General features: G+C 44.1%; 1 protein-coding gene across 3 annotated transcripts in view; it reads left to right on the top strand.

Annotated features, from left to right (window-relative positions):
- The window catches only part of LOC143111581 (rho GTPase-activating protein 26-like), a 63,421-nt gene extending 42,170 nt beyond the window's left edge, over nucleotides 1–21,251 (top strand). The window contains exons 15-24 of one of the 3 annotated variants that reach the window (XM_076273824.1): nucleotides 3,075–3,159; nucleotides 3,486–3,544; nucleotides 5,819–5,924; nucleotides 6,633–6,792; nucleotides 10,700–10,850; nucleotides 11,174–11,390; nucleotides 17,640–17,675; nucleotides 18,021–18,128; nucleotides 18,981–19,069; nucleotides 20,060–21,251. In XM_076273824.1, the coding sequence (XP_076129939.1) occupies nucleotides 3,075–3,159; nucleotides 3,486–3,544; nucleotides 5,819–5,924; nucleotides 6,633–6,792; nucleotides 10,700–10,850; nucleotides 11,174–11,390; nucleotides 17,640–17,675; nucleotides 18,021–18,128; nucleotides 18,981–19,069; nucleotides 20,060–20,148 (1,100 nt within the window). In that variant the 3' untranslated portion in view covers nucleotides 20,149–21,251. Of the gene's footprint in view, nucleotides 1–3,074; nucleotides 3,160–3,485; nucleotides 3,545–5,818; nucleotides 5,925–6,632; nucleotides 6,793–10,699; nucleotides 10,851–11,173; nucleotides 11,391–17,639; nucleotides 17,676–18,020; nucleotides 18,129–18,977; nucleotides 19,070–20,059 lie in introns of all 3 variants that reach the window. The other 2 variants (XM_076273822.1, XM_076273823.1) reach the window with 2 other exon arrangements.
- The last annotated feature ends 2,494 nt before the right edge of the window (nucleotides 21,252–23,745 follow it).

The raw sequence follows: 23,745 nt of genomic DNA, 5'->3' as shown, positions 1-23,745 counted from the left end.
CTTTAATGACTTCCGCCCAGTCGCACTCACCCCCATCATCATGAAGTGCTTTGAGAGACTGGTCCTCGCCCACCTCAAGACCTGTTTACCACCCTCACTGGACCCCTTCCAATTCGCCTACCGTCAGAACAGGAGCACAGAGGATGCCATCTCTACAGCACCCACCAATAGCAACACCTATGTAAGTATGCTGTTCATTGACTTCAGCTCAGCACAAACTCAGAGAACTGGACATCAGTACCTCCCTCTGTAACTGGATTCTGGACTTCCTAACCAACAGACCTCAGTCTGTTAGGTTAGATAACCACACCTCCTCAACCATCACCCTGAACACCGGCGTTCCACAGGGATGTGTGCTGAGCCCTCTCCTTTACTCCCTCTTCACCTACGACTGCACACCTATACATGGCTCTAACATCATTGTCAAGTTTGCAGATGACACTACGGTGATTGGTCTCATCAGCAACAATGATGAGACGGCCTACAGGGAGGAGGTCCAGCCCCTAACATCGTGGTGCACTGATAACAAACTGGCTCTCAACACCAGAATGACCAAAATGCTCATTGTGGACTTCAGGAAGTCCAAAGCTGGCACACACACCCCCATTCTCACTTCTACCGCTGCACCATCGAGAGCATCCTCACCAACTGTGTCACAGTTTGGTATGGCAACTGCTCTGCATGACCGGAAAGCACTGCAGAGGGTGGTAAAAACTGCCCAACGCATCACCGGTTCCTCACTCCCCTCCATCGAGGCCATCCAGAGCAAGCAATGCTTGTGTAAGGCGCGCAGCATCATCAAAGACTGTTCTCACCCCAGCCACAGACTGTTCTCCCCACTACCCTCCGGGAGGCGTTACAGGTCTCTACGCACCCGAACCAGCAGGTTCAGAGGAAGCTTCTTTCCTGCGGCTGTCACCCTACTAAACTCTAGCTCTGCCTCCCGGTGACATCCAACGAACTAAGCCCCCATCACCCCCCGCCTGAGGCCTCCTTGCCTGTGCCTGTTGACAGGGACAACAAGGAGGCGGACATCCCCCAGCCCCCCCCCCAAAACTGCACTACCCTATCCCATCCATAGTGTCTATTTATTTACAAATGTACTTAATGTAATTACACTTATATAGCCATATTCTACTGCTCTTCATCCTGCACATACACTTATTCTTAATACTATTATAATGTTACTGTCTCTGCACTACTATGGTACTGTTACCACACTGCACATAGCTGTACATACTGTACATATCTGTTTATATGGTTCATACTAAATATCCATATTTATTCAGTTTTTCTGTAATATATTCTGTTAATACACTGCATATATCTATATTGTTCTTACTACTACTATAATGGTACTGCCACTACATTGCACATATCTGTACATGTTGTTCATACATTGTTCCTATTACATAGCCATATTTATTCTGCTCTTATAAGGTTAATGCTAATATACTGCACATACTTATATTTACTTTATACTACTCTAAACCACCTTCTGAAAACAACTGTATACTACTGTCTACACTGCACTATATCTTTTGTCCTTTCTATGCACCACCTACTTTGTATATCACGTTGCACTTTTTCTGCTTTTTTGCACTTCTGGTTAGACACAAACTGCATTTAGTTGTCTCTGTACTTGTACTCTGCAAAATGACAATAAAGTTGAATCTAATCTAATCTAATCTAATCTATACATTTTGTACATTTTGTACATTATCACAGATAGCAGTAAGCAATAACAATTGTCAGGCTGACACTGGTAGACAGGAAACTCAGAAGGTTGCACAGGAGTATTTCTGTGTGCAGAAGATTTTATGATAAGATTGAATCACTTATTAATTGCGAACAATTGTTGCATTGCTTCCTTTGAGATTACAAATTTGGGAGACACACTCTGTGTCAGCACATGCAGACACAAACATACTCATGCACACCCATGGCTGCCCTTTCAACCTGGCACCAGACCCTAAGGCTAAAAGTAGCAGGACTCCCTGTTGTACAACCGGGGTAGGGTCATCCGTTGGGTATTTTTTTGTACATTCAGCCTCTTCTCGACAGATCCTGATGATTGAAAATAAACCAAACAACAGATTTTACGAATTGAAAATAACCCAACGTGTTGCACGCACACGCCCAGTCAGAGTGAAGGAATGTGCTCCTTCATGGTGGAGATGTCCCAGAGGGAGTGAGGAGGAGTGGCGTTTGGTCTGATGTGGTCCAGGTGCCTGGATGGCCATGAAAAAACCAGACATCCCACACACTTGAGAGTCATTCAGCCTCTCTCTCTCTCTCTCTCTCTCTTTCTCTCTTTCTCTCTGTGTCTCTCTCTCTGTCTCCCTCCCTGTTTGTGTGTGTGTGTTTGTGTGTGTGTGTGTGTGTGTGAGAGAGAGTGTTACCATGTGCGTGGTGCTCCAGATCATCTGAATCCGCTCTGTTCTGGTTCCGAGGGGCCACTCCTCTTGGATGTTTTTCGGTGACCACATGTGGCCTACCGCTCTCCTGCTTTTAGCTTCTCCCACTCTTTTTGTGTATCTGAAACAAACAAAAAAAAAAAACGTTCCGTCTGGTGATGAATCATTTATGCGCTCAGGCCTACCATTACTCAGGAAAGTATGTTTAGAAATAACCCCCCCCCCCCTCTTGTCAATCAGAAAGGGCGGCATACAAAAACCAGTGGAGGAAAATAACTGTCTGTAATTACTGTGCCTCGGGCCCTGCAGGCTAATGGATTTCTCAGCCAGAAGGTGCACTAAATTTGTATAATTTAGCAATCATTCATAAGGTTTAGCACCACTATCATATACAGTACATATTATACGCAGCATATAACAACATGGCATAATAACATAAGAAGTGGATTTCCCCTCCCTCAGACTGGAGAGCCAGAATGGTTATATAAGTTTTGCATGATGGGATTATGCAATATTGTGGCATGAAGCAGAATAAACTCGTAACAGGATATTCAAGAATTGAAAACAAACTTAATTTTGTGGATAAACTAGTCGTATTATTCTGGCCAGCATGTACACTGTAAAATTAAAGATGAGAATTTTGTTTTTGCTCACCAGATCCTAAAACATGTGCTGATGTAGAACTGGACAGCACAGAGTGGGAGATTAAGACCATTACCAGCGCCATCAAGCATTACCTCAGGTAAAGCACACACACACACACACACACACACACACATACACACACACACACACACACACAGAAAGAGAGAGAGAGACAGACACACACTTTTTTCTCCCTCTCTCTCACTCTCACACACAGACAAATGTGTTTACATCCATAAAATGAAAACTTCCCACACAAGCATTTTTCTGTGCAAAACCCTCCATTAGAGTTGAAGTAGTGGTATCATGGCAAATGGAGGATGATTAGAAGCTGAATGACTAATGTTATCCCTCTCTTTCTCCTTCTCTTTCGTGTTGGCCTGGTGTTCCTGTCCTCCTGCTCCTCCCTCCTTCTCTTGCTAGGGTGCTACCTGCACCCCTCATGACCTATCAGTACCAGAGGAGCTTCATCAAAGCTGCCAGTAAGTTCTCCTCCTCCTCTCTTCTCCCCTCATCCCTTCTCTCCTCTTCTCTCCCCCTATTCCCCCTCTTCTGTTCTCCTCTCCCCTCATTGTCCTTCATTCTGTCTTTACCTCCTCTCCCATGGTTCCCTCTCTTCTCCCCTCCCTTCCTCTCCTCCCTCTGATTCCCCCTCTCCTCTCCTCTCCTGTCCTCTCTTGTGATTCTCTCACTCCAGTGCCACGAGTTTTACCGGTGCCCTTTAATCTTCCTGTAGAGTGGCGACAAGCTCATTTGGATGATGTGCTTTTCCTTTTGCCTCTGATAGCACTCTGCCCGTACACACCAGTACACAGACAGGCAGACAAATACAGGGAGATGCTCTCTCTCTCTCTCTCTCTCTCTCTCACAACACACACACACACATAGGCTTGTGCACTCTGTGTTAGTGTTGCGTAGCAAGAGTAGGCCAAACAGGAAGTGAGGGTGTGTCTGAAGCTCGCTGCACAGGAAATGATTTTACCATGAGGCGAACAGCGACCTGTGAGCACACACACGCACACACACACACAGACACACACACACACACACACACACACACACACACACACACACACATACACACACAAATCCACCCCTGTGTTTGATACAAAACAGAGCAGATCATTTAGACACCCGCCACAACATACACACAGACCCATTGCTCACACAGACACACACATACACACACACACACACATTGTAAGAAAAGCCGGACTTGCTCCTAAATGCTTGTGTGTTGCAGCACTGCCACAGCAAGGCAACATCAGGACGCTGTCCTCATTTGAACTCATTTTACAAGCTCCCTCTTTCCCACTCCCCTCCCTTTCCCTCTCTCCCTCCCTCTCTCTCTCTCCCTCCCTCCCTCCCTCTCTCGCCTTTTCTCTACTGCTTGGTATGGGTTACGTGTAAAGGGCACCCTTCCACCTGGAACCAGCCCATGTCTGAGAAAACAGCAGACTAGTGCGCGAGTGCGCGCGGACACACACACGGACACACACACACACACACACACACACACACACACACAAACAAACAAGCACAAACAAACAAGCACACACACACACACACATACACACACACACACACACACACACACACACAGACAGACACACAGGCACAGGCACAGGCACAGACACGTCTCTCTCTCTCTCCCCCCCCCCTCTGTCTTGCCATCTATCTGTCTATCTCCTTCCTCTCTCTTTCTCTTTTTTTCCTCTCTCCCTGGCACAGTCTCTCATGCAGTCTCTCAGACGCCCCTTCTCTGCTCGCTCTCACTCTCGTCCCTCCTCGCATAGAGGCTCTCTGACAGAGTCCGGCCAGTGTCCACTCTCTCTTTCCCTCCCCCTGCCTCCATCGCCCGCCACCTCTCACTCTTGCCCAACGACGGCATCGCTGTACGACACTCTGCCATTGCACAGCACAAAGAAGCCACTGGGTGGTGATATTTCTGTGTGATTATGTTTGTATGCTTGTGTGTGTGTGTGTGTGTGTGTGTGTTTGTATTGAAAGGGGAGGGGGTGTTTGTGGTGATGTGTCTGTGCATGTGTCATTGAGTCTGGACCTTTCTGCCTTGTCACTAAGCTGTTTTGATTTGTGTGCTTGTGTAAGGGACCCCACTTGTGTGTGTGTGTGTGTGTGTGTGTGTGTGTGTGTGTGTGTCTGTGTGTGTGTGTGTGCATGTCTTTGCATGCTTGTACACAATTTGAAGCAATGAACTCGAGTTGCACTTAAATCCACTGAGACCACCAAGTTGAAACACCCTAAACAAACTATAACATGAAGAGACTTCACGGACATGTAAAATAGAGGTGATAACTTGACTTGACTTGAAAAACTCCAGAGCAGTTGAGAAGCACCTTGTCCATAAATAAGCGTGAAGATGGTTCCAAACAAAGTTCTTGTAAACTTTGCCAATGGAACCCCTAGGCAGCTCTGGAGTTCACAAGGTGTGTAGCTATGTATAGCACAGAGGTGAGTGAGAACTGCCGTTTCCTAGCTCACAAGCTCCAGTTATAAAATAATTGCGCAACTTTGTATAATAGAGGGAACTTGACAGATTTGCGCAAGAAACATTTAAAAAACACATAACTGGGAGTAATGTAAGGCTTTGAAATCGGAAAGGGGAAGTTATCTTAGATGTAGGTCCTATTTCACAACAGGCTTTGCATTTAAGCCTGACATTCTTTTATTCATGCTCATTGTATAACATGGCCTTCTTTGAAAACATTCTCTCTCTCTCTCTGTACATCTTGAAGAGCTGGACAACCCGGAGGCGCGCGTAGCCGAGATCCACAGCCTGGTCCATCGGCTGCCTGAGAAGAATCGGCAGATGCTCGAGCTGCTTATGAAACATTTGGCAAAGTAGGTCCTGCGTGGGGCTGTCTGCCTTCCTCCTCCCCCGTTTACTATGTTACAAATCCCGCTGTGGTCAGCCCTAAGAGGATTGGGTGGGTAATGAACTCAGCGCAATGACAGCACTGCTGGGCTCCCGTTGACCCCGCCGCCCCCCCCAACAGCCCCCCCCCCCCCCCCCCCCCCCCACACACACACACACACACCCACACACATACTCATGCTCACATACACTCTCACTTCTGCCCCCAATTAAGTAGAGACATTAATGCAATCAGTTTTTCCCAGAGTCACAGAGAGACTTTTTACAGCTGTGTTGTTTCCAGAGATAAAGAGGATTGCAGCGCAGATCCTCTGCCGTAGACAACGATGAATCTGCTTACTTAAGTGGTGTTTTGTGTAATTTTCTAGAAGGTCTACGGTCTGTGCACAGAGGGTAGTTGGGCATTGGCCTGCAGGCTAGACTTATGACATGAACAGCATGTTGCAATGATGTGTTAACACTAATGTCTGTTGATCTTGTGGGTGTGTGTGGATGAGCATGTGTGTGGGTTTGTTTATGTGTGTATCTAAGAACTCTGCATGTGTAAACAGGCCACAGTCGATTTAAAGATGTGTCTTTACCAATAACATGACCATATGCTTTCCCATAGTCACTCAACCTCACCTCAATATGAGTCACCTCAATACCTTAAACCTCTCTGTCTGTCTGCACAGCGTGGCCAATCATCACCAGCAGAACCTGATGACAGTGGCCAATCTGGGCGTGGTGTTTGGCCCCACTCTGCTCCGCCCCCAGGAAGAGACGGTGGCGGCCATCATGGACATCAAGTTCCAGAATATCGTGGTGGAGATTCTCATCGAGAACCATGAGAAGGTTGGTGACATGCAGCAGAACAGCGGAACCCCATACGGTTCTGCACGTCTGGGACGGAGACCAAACATTAGGCACAAAGTCCAGATGCTGTGTTGCTGAGGAGTGCATGCTGAAACACTGGTGCTTTAGCCTGACGAGCCAGACCCACATTAAAATGTAGGGTCTGGGCACTCACCGTTCGCAGTGCTCTTTCAAATTCCCTCTGCACGCAATAGGACAGCGCTATGAGTCCCATGCGTTTCCCACCAGCGGAGCTAGTTGGCTAGTTCAAACTTTTGCCAACTTAATAAACGCTTAACTCGTGTCACACTGTTCGCCAACAGCAACATTATCTTATTTGTTTTCAAGTAGCAGGGAATTCAAGCCAAACTGTTGCAACTCTGCCATCAATCATTATGTTAAGCCCGCCTAACGACTCTATACACGATTTGATTGGCCTGATAGAAGTTTAATTTTTCGAGCTCACAAGCCAACAGAGAGTTGCTAGACTAGCCCGCTAGGGTGCGTCTAGATTTCTAGGTTACTGGCGCTTACCACTGGAAGGGACATCTGATGCTGGTCACTATTCATTTCATGCAGTGCAGCATCTTCTCACAACCTTGCTTGGTGCACATTGGTCACAATTGAAGAGTTTAGTTCAAAAAAACGCTATATATACATTAAAAACATTAATAAGTCATGTTATTTAATTGTGTATCTCAGGCAATAGCAATAATTTGTGCAGTTGAGTAAAGATAAATCAAATAACAATAGCCCAATTACAGTTCCACTGAAATTACCTGGAAAACCAAATTGAAAAAAAAAATATTCATGAAAAAATTCATGAAAATGGAGGATATGGCGTTTTGGAACCAAACTCCTCAATTGCTTGTGCATTCGTTTTAATCGCTCACACTACACAATAAAGGGGCCAAGAAATGGGTTGGGTGTGGTCAAAGTGTTGATTTCTAAAATGTCGTTTGTGGCCGGGATGTCTGACGCGTACATTTAATGACCTTTTTCTAAGAAATGTGAGCTGTGCTTTTGGAACTAATCTCAAAATTTGTACAGGGTTAATGATGTGGATTGGAAGCGCCTGTTGGCCCGGGCCTGCTGTGTGTAGGGTGGGCTCGGCGGGCCCCGGCGCAGGCCAACCCAACTGGGGTGGATTAGGGTGGACTGGGCCGGGTTGAGGAGTTGCTGCTGGCTGCCAGTAGAAGATGGCCCAGGCCGTGAGTGGACTCTGGGGGGAGTGAGTGTGAGATCATGGAGCGGTTGAAGCGTTTAGCCGTCCCCTCAGATCAGGGCCAGAGACCCCCTCTGTGAGCTGGACAGTGAGCACAGGGAGGCACCTCAGAGCTCAGCACCTCACTATGTCTCTCACCCCTCACATGTCATCTGTCTCTCTCTTTCTCCTTCTCTATGTTCATTCTACTCCTCGTTCTGTTTCTCTTTTCTCTCGCTATCAGTTTCTCTTCTCCTTTTCTCTCTGTTCTCTCCTGTTTTTTCATCTTTTCCCTCATTCCCTCTCTTTTTCTCTTTCTCCATCCATTCTCACCTTATGCACAGTATCTATCATTTCTCTCCCTCTGCTCTCTGTCTCAGTTCTCTCTCTATCATTCGTTTCTTTCTCTCTTTCTCTCTCCCATCAAGTATGCCTTGTTAGGCATGCCTTAAAGGCCAAGGTGCTTAGTGTGGTCGCTATGGCAACACGCTGCCAAAGCAGCCCAGTGTCGACCCTGCACTGTGACCCCTGCATCACATGACCAGCCGAAGGAAGGGTTTAGGCTCACCTCAGATGATCCTCAGTAATACACACACACACATACTCACATGCACACACACACACACACACACACACACACACACACACACACACACACATATATATACATCCTCTCTCTCTCCCTTTCTTTCTCACGCTAACACACACAGATACACTCACACACACACACAAACACGAACACACACACACATACATCCTCTCTCTCTCTCCCTTTCTTTCTCACACTAACACACACAGATACACTCACACACACACACACACACACACACACGCATACTCACACAAACACACACACTCACACACACACACACACACACACACACACACACACTGACACACGCAGCTGCTGTCTCCCTGCACGTCGTCAAAATCAGTGCCATGTCAGTAAAGCCTGAGAGAGGGGGAAAAAAGCGGAAGGCAGACGGCCGCGTTACATAAGAGGCTCTTTCAGCGCTGCGCTGCGTCGTGCTACGCTGCGTCGTGCTACGCTGCCAGGCAGGGCTGTTTGGCGGAGCGAGAGAGACAGTGGGCAGCAGACACATGATGAATGGGTGCTGGCCAGACTGGGAGGGATGCGGCAGGCAGCCCAAAGCAGACAGTGACTCCAGGGAAGAGCAAACCCAGCACTACAGAGAGTGTACTACTCTCAAGCTCCTTGCTAGGACACAAACCGAGTCCTCGTTTTACCAAATGCCCTCAATTTACTGTACTTATGTAAGGACACATGTAGTCATTTAGTGGAGGTTTTTATCCAAAGTGACTTACACAAAAGGGAACAATCAATGTTAGTGCAGCAATAAGTACTACTCGCATATAAGCAAAGTTAAGTAGCGTATAATACTGTGTAGCTCTAAAATAAGTGCATATACTGCACATCTTCTAAACTCTAACCTTAACCCAAAGTATGTGTTATTTGTAATAACATGCTCAAATGAAAACAGGAAAATATATTTACTGATTAAATATGTACCAGAGATATTTGATGAACAGGGCACTTACAGTTTTTTTTAAACTGCTTACACACTAAATTGTTGCTTGTCATACTATTTTCTACACATGGTTTTCAAACACCATAACCCCACACCAAGTCTGCAAAACCGCACACTAATTCTCAGTGTTTGACTCAGTTTTCAATTTCCTAAAATACATTTTTTAAAACACCACACACAATTTTCACACAAAAATCTAAGAGGAAGTAACTTGATTTCACTTGATTGAACACTCATTACTTTACTGAACACCATCCGATTGCCTTAGTATAAGCCTATGAATAGATATACTCTATATATAGGTATAGACCCTTTCAATCTGTTCATAGAGGATGGTTCAAATGTTCAGAACCAATGCAGGAATGAAAATTAATTGGACTTTAGCATAATGTTCTATAAAAAGTCGAATTTACGTAAAGCTATGAATATATAGGCCTTCTTGAATTTCCCCTTGGGGATCAATAAAGTATCTATCTATCTATCTTCATATCTATGAATATACACACCCAACTGCCCCCCCCCCCTCCGAACACACACACACACAGTAATATTTACTTTGGAAAAAGTAATTTGATAGTAGTCAGTAATTTCTTTTTTTAGAAATACAGTAAATTCTCTCTTTGGCCAAATCAGCTTTTTCAAAACTCCATGTACATCTGGTGGTCATTGTATTTGCTTCCTTTTTCTTGTTGGCTGTAAAATACCATACTCACAACAACAAATTATTTGGGAAAAATTACTACTTTTTTGGTTTCAATATTGCTTACTACATGTTTACTGTACTGTGTATTTCACCTTCTCTCTGTAGATGACTTTCATTCTTGTATGGAAATATACTGTACATAGAAGCCCATGAAAGACAAAAAAGCTTTAGGTTTTGAGCAACAGTGTGTACAACAGTTGTACAAAACTGTAATATAGAGTATACAAATGACACTTGATATAGAGTTTACAACGAACTCCTCCTTTATACAAGGACTCTTTACATAAAATGTGGCCAACAGACCATATGGACTTGCATAACACATCACAGCTTGATTATGTACTGGTCAGTTGTACTTCATCTTCTGCTGCTCTGGTTTAGTCTAGCAGCATTCTTATCATAGTCGGGGGCAGAGTGATAAGATCTCCACTCGTCTGGGTCTGCTCACAGATCTTCAGAGAGTCGCCGGCCGGTGGAGGAGGAGGTCCGGCCAACAGCAACGACCTTGCTGTGAGGAGGCGCAGCACGGAGAGCAAAGCGCCGTCCTGCAGCGAGAGGCCACTCACGCTGTTCCACACACCCAGCAACGCGCAGGAGAGAGGTGACACACAAACGCATACACACACACACACACACACACACACAGAGAGAAGAGAAGGTGCCCCGTTCCACATACTTGAGAGGAAGAAGATGAGGAAACCTCTCTCTCTCTCTCTCTCTCACACACACACACACACACACACATACACACACACACACACACACACAACCACACACTTACACACACACTCACACACTGATAGAGAAACATGAATGAAAGAGGAAGTCTTCCTGGCAGTCTGACCTAATGCAGATGACCTGAAATACGGCACAGTCCCATGGCCCTAATCAGGACTGTCCTCTGATTTTGTTCTTTCTGACCAGCAGAGAAGAGATCAAGTGTGGTGCTCAACTCGGACACCCTCAGCACCCCTCCGTTGGCCAACTGCAACAGCTCTCACCCCGGGTCCCTAACCATCGCTCACCCGAGCTCGCACGCGGCCACACACACGCCCGTCTGGACCCGCCTCAACAGCCTCCCCACAGGAGACATGGACCTCGACGGTGTCCTGCTGATGAGACAGAACCGGCCCAACTCGCTGTGAGTGACCGAACGGGCGATTGTTTACTTTCGATCGCCAACTCTTTGTACTTTTGATCGCCAACTCTCTGTGCTTTCGATCGGCAACTCTCTGTGCTTTCTATCGCCAACTCTCTGTTTCACACTCTCATTCTCCCATTTGCAAGTCTATACTTCACACTCTAAACTCTACAAGTTACCACTCTGGGGTGCGTTTCCCAAAACCATAGTTGCTAACTAAGGTATACTGGAAAGGGATACTGTGGTCACTGAATGGTATTGTGACACTGAACACAGAGGTGTTGACTGGAAAAAAAGTTTTTGACGACAAGCTAAATTAATCGAAAAGTGACACACACCAAGGATGGCGTGAGGTACTTATCACTGGTTATCACCAGGAGAGAAGAAATTCTCTTTTCTGATTGGCTGGTGTGGTGGCTATTAATTCTGAATAACGGGACACCTATGAAGTAGATCTGGTAAAAAAAAAGTTTACAGTAATCACCGTTCCATATCAATGCTTATGAATGGTAACTATAACTACCAGTAGGACGACAGTTGAGCCTGGAAGCAGGCTTCGCAACAATGGAATCAACCGTCCATGCTATTGCTGTTATAGGGCCAAAGAAAGTTGTACAACCCGGAGCGGAGGGGAGTTGCCTCCGCTTAAGAATAGGAAGAAAAAACTGCCACACTCATATGGAGTGTGTGGCCTACAGTATTTTCTCCTATTGAGAAGCCAAATCGACTAATAGTGATCTGATTCTGTATCAACTTGAAAATAGGCTGTGTCAACTTGAACATGAAGGTTTAGGTTCATTTAGGATTTCAAGGCAGCAAAAATGTCCTCCATTCTCAGATCTAATCCTTCATTCATTAGAGAGCAGAATGAGGAAGAGTGTGGTTAAAATGTGGCATACATGAACGAGTGAGCAGGTTTGCTTTGTTCCGTACATTTTTCCCACGAATGACTGGGCCAAATATCGCAGCCACAAATCACTGGCTGGGGAGGATCTTTGAGCCTGCGATTGAGGGAATGCTGTACACCCTGTTTTCAGTTCAGGGGCAATGCAGCTTCCTTGTGGCACAGCCTACAGGGGCCTCTGCATCACGGTTACTGTTAGACAATGGGCCAAAAACACAAAAAGTCCGCACATGGAGTTTGCCAACTTGGCAGTGATGCTTACATTCTAAATGCTCTTTCCCCACTTGTGCATTTTATCTGGGATCTTTGTATGATATATATATATATATATATTATCTTATCACAAACTTGATGAGAGATTAAAAACCACACCAAAAGACTGACAAAACGATAGACTACACCAGCAGAATTCCCTAATGGCATGTTTATCCTGAGTGTACATGGCCTATTAAAATGCAGCGAGCAGTTCACTAACGGCCTGGGGTGCTGTGGACAGGACTCCTGGTGGGCCCTCCATCTCGTTAAGCTTCTGGTCAAAAACACTTTGGCCACAGAGTTCTTAGTCCTCATTAACGTCGCTCCTCTTCAGACACTATAGGCTCCCAGCAGGCTGCCCAGTCATGCGATTTAGCCTGAGGAATTATGGGTAGAGAGATACGTGTCCTGCTGCTGCTGCTGCTGCTGCTTAGCCCACGAGTATTACAGAGCGGAAAATATGAACAGCAACATAAAGGTCAGGTGTACCAGTCCCCCTTCCTACCCAATGATTTTACCCCACCATGGGGAAGCTGTAGCTCCTACTGCTGCCAGGCAAGCCCCCCCCCCCCCATATCCCCCATGCAGCTCTAGCTGTACTTACATCAAAGGCCAGGAAATGTCCAAATGTAAACTCGGCATGAACTGGGGACGTGAAATGTGGGTGGGGGGACTACTGTGGTTCAGGGCTGTGGCCTCTGACCCCTAACCCCTAACCCCCCCATCCCCCTGTGAAGCTGTGGCTTATGGAAGGTCATCCTAGGACCTGATCTCTCTGATCTTGTCCTTAAACCCTCTGACTACCTCTAGCAGGAGCTTCCCATTCCCCTCTTTGAGAAAAACAGTTCTGACATGGCTCTTACATAAGTAACGGCCATGCAACAGAAATACGCTCTCTCTCTCTTACCCTCTCCCTCTCTCTCACGTACACACACTTACCAATAGAAGAGGGGTGAAAAAAAGTAAAAACTTCCCCAGTGACTCAAGCCTGAAATGGTTTTCCTGGAAAACTCTGTCATTGAAATATTTTTTCTACTGGTCGTTTCACAGAGAAACATTAATCACTGCAAGGCGAGTCAGAGCATGCTCAACTACAGTCTCAGGGGGAGAGAGCGTGCTCTCCCTCACTCTCTCCCTCTCTTTCTCTCTCTCTTTCTCTCTCTCGCTCTCTCTCTCCCTCCTACCCATCCCCCTCCCTTTGGCTCTCTCTGTCCTTCTCCCACATCTCTCCTCTTTCAGTTGCTCTCCCTCTTTCTATCTCTCTCTCTATCCTGCCTTATGGTCTCTTTCTGTTCCTATCTATTGTGTAGAACATAATGCACACAAATCCCAGCATGCATTGAGGTATCTCGATTGAAATCTGATACCAAGTCATACACCTTGTTACTCAGCTGAAAACAACGAAAACACAAAACATAGTTAAGATTTAAGGGTTGGTTTTGTCATCTTTTGTACTCTTTTGGCCAAGTGTTGGACCATTGCAAATTAGCAGGTATAGACAAATATACATGAAAACATGCAAGCAGAAACAGGAAGTATTTTTGGATACACACATTTCACAGATACACACATTTCACACAAGTCAGTGCATGTGGGATCGGTTTGTGTGTTTCCGAGGTGTGAACTGTCGAGTCGCAGACCGTGGCCATGACCGTTGCAAAGAGTAGCATATGTCCCATCATGACCATGCTGGAAACAGCAGGGGGGGGCGGCCAGTCGAGCTGAGTGGCCGTGATTTGTGGTCACTCAACTGGCGGGGACGCTGGGTCTGAAGTGAGCGCTGCGCTGGGCGTGGCATGGCGAACAGAGATCTATCTCAGTCACGCACAGCAGCCTCGCAAATCATCCAGCGTGACCAGCAGCATCCACGGCCACGAGCTTTGATGCTCGCCAAGCTGGAATCTGCAAGAACGTTTACATGGTGGTAATGTCACACACAACACTCTCTGATGACTCACACACACACAAAAAAAGAATGGCACATCAAATGACTGCACGCTAATGCGTTCACTGACCTTCACATGCTTTTCATATTCAATAACATATTTCAGGTGATGTGCTAATGTCTGACCCATACATAACAGTATTGGCAGTAATGCAAATGAAGTGGAGTGAAGGGGAGTGCAGAGTCAAACAATGCATATTTTTGCATTCTATAAAGTAGCCCATCAGGTTCTGTTAATCTGTATTTGCACAATGGAGTACCTAATGGTTAGCTTTGCCAAAGCTTCCTGCAATTATGTGTTTCTGGACATGATTGTCTGCTAACAAGTGGGCAATAGGTTTACAGATATGTGTAATGTCTTGGTCTTTTAAGCTGATCCAAACATGGTAAAGAGTTGTGTTGTTGCAGGTGTGTGGTTCAAAAGGTAATTTGTGTAATCTTTTCCACAAATTCATAAATCAGAGATTTGTAAATGCATTTCAGCTTTTTTAGGGAATCTAGTGGTTATTATTACTTCTAAAACACTAAGGGCAATTTTCAATTATTTGTGTTAAATATACTTTTGCATGTGTGTGTGTGTGTGTGAGAAAGACAGAAAGAGAGAGAGAGGCTGTGTGAGGCTTGTAACTATGAGGTCATCAGTGCTGACCTCCTAGGGCATGGCTGGTTCCATAATTGAATAATTTGGTAGAGATTGATTGGACAGCGGCTAGGAAACCAAGGACCAATTGAGTAGCCAAAGGGCAAATCAAGTGGTGTGGAGAGGAGCTCTTTTTTAACTGCATATGGCTCGTAGAGTGTGTGAATCTGACATCACACCCTTACACTGGTCTCAAAAAGAAACTTGCAGACATGCTGAAGGAAAATGATACTTACTGTTTAATGGCTATATGTTTGCACTTGCATAAGAGTACACACACACACACACACACACACACACACACACAGACACACACACACACACACACACACTGACATCACTCTGGAGGTCTGCTCAGACTCCCTAACAACAGAGTGGAAACAGACTTAAAGGTGTTGGTGTATAGTGGCCAGCAGACCTTTGATGATTGGACAGATAGGAAAGGTTCTTAGGCAAGCCTGATGCTTTTTCTCTACGAAACTCCCCCTCGCTCGGTCTGAAGCTCTTTTCCTTTTCTTTGGGTCTTCCGTCAAGGGTTTTCGCTGCTTCTTCGCCGGCTCTGTCATTATACACACGTTTGCAACAATCTCTAGCGTTTTGTCAGCCTGCCTCTGTGCTGTAAACTGATCCTGCTTCGGTCGGCGGGTAGGATACACCGAATTGCAAGTGGGATATCCTTCCTACAGGCAGTAGGGGCGGGCGAGAGAGCCTTCATTCGCCCCGTAATGAGTAATTTAACCATATACCGACTTATGAAGATGATTAATTAACACGAAAACGTTGCCTGGTGTCCCTTTAATTACATTAATACACAGGATTAGATGTTAAAATCCCTTGTGCCAAAATCCAAGGTAAAAACACATTCAGAAGCCCCTGCTCAAGTTTAACTTTAAAAAGCACACTACCCACAAATCCGCCAACAAATGGTCACAAGCACAATGCAAATGGCCTATCCAACAGCAGTAGCCTATATAGTATGCGGCATGTCATTGGGGTTATCAAGTGGGCACCCTCATTCACCGATGTTTCGTTAAGTTAGGCCCACGACACCTCATGAAGGCTTAACAGTGAAACCAGTGTTTCAGCGTTGGTTTTGTAGTTAACTAATATGTGGGCTAAACTAAAGTTAGTCTATAACATGGGTTACCAAACTCCATCAATGTGGGCTTCCCATCTGAAAACAGTGACACCTCCACGCCTCCCCCACCCCAATAATACTTTCCACTATCCCAAAGATTTAGTATACATCTCTTCTATGATTTATTTCGATTTTATAATGTTGACAATTACATAATCATTGAAAAAAAACATAGATAGTTCTAACATAAAATAAACGTATTTCCTTCTTTTTTGAATCAACCTTCCGCGCCTCCCCTCAAATCATTTGGCGCCCCCCAGGGGAGGCGCGCCTCACAGTTTGGGAACCTCTGGTCTATAATAAATTATAGTTTGGAATGTTTATTTTCTTCTCATTACTGTTTTTGGGATGTGTTTGACGTAGAACAACTGATGAGCAAAATGACTGTAAGAGATTTTCAGAGTATTGCATTTTAGAGACATTTGAGAGAGTAGACATACTTCTTCTTGAGTTCAATACAAAATTGACTACTTTCTCAATTAGTATTGACCTGCCCACTTGGAGGTGTCACAAATGTTTGACACTCAATGCTTACTTGCATTATGTGTCTGTGTACTTTCTCCTGGGATGGATATGATCTTCACCTTATAAGGTGAATGTTCTTGGACCTTATCAATAAAGCTGTAGCAACTGGACTAATAGTTGTAAAAATAATGTTTATATTCACAATGACAACACTGCACAACTACGTTTGTGTACATCTGTTCCTGCCTCCAGCACAATAAGTACTTTAAGCCCTATGCACAGAATTAAGGTGTTCATATCTGCAGATTCCAATAGTTAACTTCTTTTAAAATGACATTTTTATTGGCCGGTGTTGATGTCATGTCGGTACCATCTCTTGAATGGCAGAAATGCTGTGCCTCCCATGTGGTCCTGTGGGAGTGTGAACAAGGGGACAGGTTCAGCTGGGAGCCTTTTTCCTCCCGAGCACTCGGTGTACTTGGAGAAGTTGCTGACTGCTGATACAATCACCTTATCGCTCCGTCTTTATTGATCTGTAGTTTGGGCCAGCCGTGGCTTTGGCAGCGTGGGGGTTATCTGTGCAGTGGCACAATCACCGGAGCCACTCGTGCTAGGTGTTGGGTTATCCTTGCTTGCGGTTACTTTAGAGTGTGAAATGCAACCAGTTGAAATAAAGTGAAAATAATGTTACATGGCTTGCCCAGCCATTTTGTCTTGTTTTTTTAACCAGCTTATACATTTAAAGTGTTGAATTGCCTTTACCTGCCTTTACCTGGGCATTGACAGGATAACATTAATTAGTTTTAATTACCAAGTATTCACTAATGGTGTAATTACAATGTGATATGAAATAATATCATATCTTTCTCCACTACTCACCTTACTCCCTCTTTTTTTTGAAGGTTTAATTCCAAGAGCCGTTCAAGTGTTCCAACAAGGTAGTGTGTTCTTTACTTGGTTATGGATGTGTATATGATCTGAGGGGGAGCTCTGACTATTCTGCATGTCATAAGTATTTCATCATATTTAGAGAGTATATAATTAGTGGTAACGTGGGTATTATGAAACAGCATAATTTTAAAACACATCTTTGTAAAACCCAAGACTTAAGGCATGCAAAATTTTACCCTCCAGACTGCCTTTATATGTTTTAAACTAGTCACTTGATGTGTGTACGATTACATTCGTGAGTAGTGACTGTGTGTGTTTGTGATTTTGACCTGTTATTAAAGTTGTGTGTGTGTGTTTGTTTGTGTGTGTGTGTTTGTGTGTGTGTGTACTAGTCCGGTATCCCCTAGCCCCACCTCTCCTCGCTCTCCCTCCTGGCCGATGTTCTCTGCCCCTTCCAGTCCTCAGCCCGCCTCCTCATCTGCAGACTCCTCCCCTCTCAGGTCTGTCTTATTGCCAGCTCCGAGCTACCACCCACATCGCCTCCGCAGGCTACCCACAATGCTTTGCTGTTGAGTCTTACTGTACCAGCATCCCACTGTGCCTTGTTTTTGCATATCACACACCTGCTGCTCATGTTCTCAGTCAGGGCCAAGCAACTAGCATCAAACACAACACAAGACACACACTCAAACGTAGGCATAGACTCCCATCCCAACTGGCAGCATTTTTTTTTTTACATTTTCATGACATCAGTGCCTAAATTGGGCTCTGGTGGTCTATAAAGGGCTGGTTGCCTGTGAGCCATGCTATAAACATAGAGGAAAAAAACAGAGGAGCACGACTGGAAATGTTCCTCGTGAGAGTAACAGCCATAGCACAATCACCACATGACTATTTGCTGCCAAGTTGCTAGTTGAATCAGATTATATTCATATATTGTGCCGTAAACATAAGAAGATTGTCATATCTTTGTTGAGAAAAATTACAAATATATTTTTCTACAGCAATCCTGTAGTTCCCCAGTGAGTTCTGTGACGTGATGTGCCATTAGCACACTTATATAATCCACTGACCTTTACAGAAACACATTCAGAACATGAGTCTTGTGGCTGGCAAAACTAGTTTAAAATCTGTATGTTGGTTCTCATTCCACAGTTTTAACTAGATAAACAGTATTTAAAAAAAAAAATGCTTTAATATGTTCTTTACAGAATACTGTACACACAGTATACACGTGCATAAAAGACAAGAAGTACAACGAAAGTGACCAGTCGCATCATTGACGTCTGACCATTTTTCTGTTGTTCGGTTTTCGTAATGTCTTACTGGCCTCACCTTTCACTCTTAAGCAGCGTACAGCGAAAGGCACGAGCCCTCTACGCGTGCAAGGCAGAGCATGATTCAGAACTCTCCTTCATCGCAGGGACCATTTTTGAGAATGGTGAGTGTCTTTGGGGAAAACTCAGGAATGTGCACATCCAACTACGACCAAAGCAGTGATTTTTGAGTAGAGGCTTGTTAATGTCTTTTTTTTATTTGTCAATGTCTTTTTTTTTTTTTCTTTTTCAAAAATGCATGTGTCCATTCAAAGTATTTCCTAGATTAAGTAATGCGGGAGAACTAATAAGAATTGTATTAATGAGGCTGGCATTTACAATGAGTTACATTAAAACATCACCACTTAGAAGCATGAACTTCTTACTGAAACATTCTGTGTAGCACGGCAGCCACTCAATACTGAAATGAATTCACAGAAATAGCAGATCACTAACCATATGATACAAGGCCTCAAGGAAAGGCCCAAGATGATATATGATGGTTCAGAAAGCCTAAAATAGGGTCAAGTTGGCTGATGCAAGCACCTCATCTTCTCATGCCCAAGTTGCAGATTTGCTAGTGCAATGTTGAGCAATGAAGAGGTGGTTGTATGCTTCATAGACTATCTATTGGAACATGACACTTCCTCTATATATTGTTCAGCTCTATTTGAGTCATAAAGTATGGATATGTAGGCCTTGTGTACATTGGTGCACTTTGTGGCTCATGAGTCACGAGTCGTGGCATATACTTGTGGCACCAGTGAACAACCTTTGTCATGTCCGTCTTGCTGGCTTCTAGATGGATGTAACGTTAAAACGACATGAGATGGTCAGTGTTTTACTGTAGAGTTTAATCACTAGCGCACTAGTAGAGTTTAATAAGTGCTGCTGGGGAAACAGCCTGGTATATATCTGTTGTTAAATCCTGCGGACGAGCTGGTACAATATGGGGTTAGCTGGGCAAAGGTCCATGAACTTTGTCCCTTGGAACCACGGATGACTCTACTAAGACAGATTTCCCTGGGGTGGGGGGGAATTACTGCAAGTCACCCTGGACATGGACCAAAAGGCATAGTGTGATGTGTACCCACCTGTCCTTTCTCCGTCCCTAGTCCATCGTTCACGGGAGCCCGGCTGGCTCGAGGGGACGCTGGATGGACGGACGGGGCTGATCCCGGAGAACTACGTGGAGTTCCTGTAGCCATGGAAACCAAGAGGATGGCATTGCACTGCACGCCCCCACAGCGTAGGCTGGAGAGGATCCATCCTGCTCCCCCTCCCCTATCCATCCTCTCCGCCCACATCTCTTGCATTTGAGGTTAATCGAGGACTTCTATGTGTGTGTGTGTGTGTGTGTGTTTAGGGGTAAGCAGGGGAAGGGTGGAGAGAGAGAGAGAGAGAGATTGTGTGTGTGTGTGTGATTATGTATTTGTAAGGGAGATTTTGGGTAGTTTGATAGTATCACATTATGGCTTCATCATTCCACCTCTTTTTCTTTTTCTTCCAAAATGCACTGCCGTTGCTTTGAGCATTGTTGACATATTTTTACGACCACTTAAAAAGGGAAAAGGAAGAATAGTTTTGGGACCAAAAGTTGCAGCTGTTCTCTCCTTTGGTATACAACTTTTGGAGTACTGATTGATCTCTAGGCAAAGCCTCTAGACGAACGATGGCACAAATGGCGTTTTCACAGAGAGGGGTTGTTTTTTCCACGTGGGCACTGACGTGCTTGGGATTTTCCCCCGGACGAGACGGTGCACGCCAGCTGTTCTTTCAGTGCACAGAACTGCTCTTCATCTCTCTCTCTCTCTCTCTTTTACTCAGAACTACTGAGGTAAATCTCTGTGAGTACATTCAATCCTGGAAAAAAGGGTGGTGGACCAATTCTGGACGTGTTTTTTTATATATTATTGGGAGCGCATTTCAATGAATATTAAGTGTTTTTGCTTTCTCATAAACAGGAATATCAAAAGGGGAAATTTGTGAAACAAACAAACATGTTTAATGTGAATCAACTTCTTTGGTTGTACTGAAGAAGTCACCTATTTATAATCCTCTCTGAAGCGAGACCCTGCTCCTTGCCCTTTTTTCGGAGTGTATTAACCTTGTAAATAACATTTGATAAGGTATAATTTTTTAAGTATAAAAATTTATATTTTGTATTGTAGCATACTAACTTAATTTTTTTAGCATTCAAGTTGCTTCCTCATCTTCTGTCCTTTTTGAGCCTTAATACTTTTAGATCAGATGATATCTGTACAGGAATTGTGAGCCAGACGGGCAGTTTGTTTCCCATTAAAATCAGAGAGGTTTAACTAGTGGTCTTGAGTTTTTTTTTCTGTTTGTTGCCTCCGCCATCTAGAATAATCTACTGCTGGGTGACGTTTTGTCAAGCACTTAAATTCCTGTTCAGATGATAGTCAATTATGCGTAATAATGTGTGATTTACTGTATTTTAACCTGATGAATGTACTGTCGGTCTTTAGCAAGGTTAATGGTAAATGTCTGGTCTCCTCTAATGCACTGGTACTGTATACTACCATGAGTAGTACAACAGTGAACTCAGTGTTTCCCATACATTTAATTATTTGTTGCGGGCCACCACCACACAATGATTTTCCAGGTTGTGCTAAATTGTGCTTAAATCTGGTTAGCATCATAACCACGCTGTGCTAATGTGTTAAAAACTGTTGCATTCAAGTTAATTCTGCAAACCTACCACCACAAATAGAATTCAATTCTGTGGGAAACACTGGACCTATTTTTGAAGACCTGGGAATTTCTCGTTTCCTTTTTGAAATATGAAATACGTTCTGCTGGTCAGTCTGAAGTCAGCTCACATTCCAACTGTTAAAGAGGACCAACAAGAGATGGAGAAAACAAGAGATCTAGAACACCAAGGTGACTTTAGTTCAACATTTAATCCGATAGGTGAAAAGATTGACATAGACTACATAGGTGTGATACAGAGGTAATACAAAACTATTTTTAAACAAATAGACATTGGATATTCTTTACATTGGATTACATTTACATAACTGAAATACAAACAAAACAGACTTTACTGAAAGCCGTATACCAGTGAAATATGGTCTGCCCTTAAACTTTATAGATAATATTTGCATGTATTTTGTACAAAATAGACTTTCCGACCACTATGAGGGTAGTGCAAAATCTCAGGCTCTTTTAATTACGTTCACACTTACTTTTCTTTCTGTATTTCTCCCCAAGACACAAGTTAAATCTTCACAGCAATATACAAGAGACCAAAGCCTAGACCTTTACAAAAAAAAAGATGTATAAAAGATGGTAAGTACTAGAGTTGGATAATAAATGCTACTGTTTATGCATCTGCTTAAATACTTCTGTTTTTTTTCCCATCCTTTCTGCTTTGGTCACACCATTGCACCATACAAAATATACTCCAGTCCCATTCTCCCCCTCCCTGCACCTGTTTACTATTTCTAAACACAGTAATCGCTCTTTAAAGTTTTTTCCTATTGATTAAAAGAATTTACACTTACTTTACACGTCAGACCACAGGTTAACACTTTTCAAGGTACATTTGCAATACAGCTATCTTTGTCATAACACAAACAAAAGAGAACAATAAACCAAACATATTTCTCATCTTCCTTATGTATTAAAATTACTTTCATTATAATAAAATGATTTATATAGAAGAGGATCAATCTAATTTTCAAATTACATGTCAAATATTTTTTTTCCTGTCTTTAAAACAAGATTGCTGACAAGCTTAAAAGTTTTCCTAAATATACATCTGAATTCTATGGCTCTCTGACTCCCTTTCTCAAGGCCTAAAGTGGGTGAACAATTAACGAGAGAGAAGGAAATAAAAATAAAAACATTAAATGATTCCATCAAACTGTCCCTGCAAAACTTTTGTCTCATAAAATATGCTGTGTAATTTGAAATGGGATATGTTCTGTTGTTACGGCAACTCAATGTCACTAGGGGGAAGAAGGAAGGGTGGGTGGGGGGTAGGGGGGTGGTCAAAGATGAACAGGCTTGTGTAGAACACTAAAGCCAGTTCTTACACCCGAGCATGACTGCACTGTTCACGTACCCTCTGTCACCCCTGACCAAAAAATAAAGGATCAATCTGAAGCATCCTTTTCAAAAACCTGACACACTGCCAGTCTTCCTGTAAAGCTCACAGCCCTAAATCGCAGGGGGATGCTCAGAGATGAGGAATCAATCATCGTGACATGGCCCATTTAATCAAGTGCCCCCTTTTCGAGAGGCCCATTGAACCAAAACCTTAGTGAAGCCCCCAGAACGCAGAGCCTCAGCTTTCACCACTGAGCCAGCCCTTCATCAGAGCCAGAGAGAGAGAGAGAGAGAGGCTTCTGACACCTCCGACTCAATAGGCTGCGACCACTGTGGGTGGCTGGGGGTGGTTGGGTGGACAAAGGCATATACACTCCAGTTTGGAGCTCAAACAGTAGTTTGGGGATGGTGCGGGTGAGGGTTATGATGATTGCTGCATTTACAAAAAAATAATTAAAAATGTACCAAAAGCATGTCATGAATATTTGGCTTATCTCATGTCGTTAGCTGGTGTGAAGTGAATGCGTTCGGTATAAGTTAACTGAGCATACTGGAACGAGAAGCGTTAACTGGTAAAAGTCAGAATACGCTTGTTTACAGGCTGAGGAGAAAGCACCAGAGAAGAACAACCACGGAGGCTTGCAGGATGACGCTCTGCCCCGTGAGCGATAACTATCGAGATGTGTGCAGATGAACAGGTGTAAGGTGTGCTAACGTTCATCGTTTG

Source organism: Alosa pseudoharengus, unplaced genomic scaffold (assembly GCF_046254945.1).
Source record: "Alosa pseudoharengus isolate Yale_2024_CS ecotype anadromous, Long Island Sound unplaced genomic scaffold, YU_APseudo_1.1 YU_APseudo_1.1_scf_8, whole genome shotgun sequence".
NCBI lineage: Eukaryota > Metazoa > Chordata > Actinopteri > Clupeiformes > Clupeidae > Alosa > Alosa pseudoharengus.
This window is presented reverse-complemented; position numbering and strand designations above follow the sequence as displayed.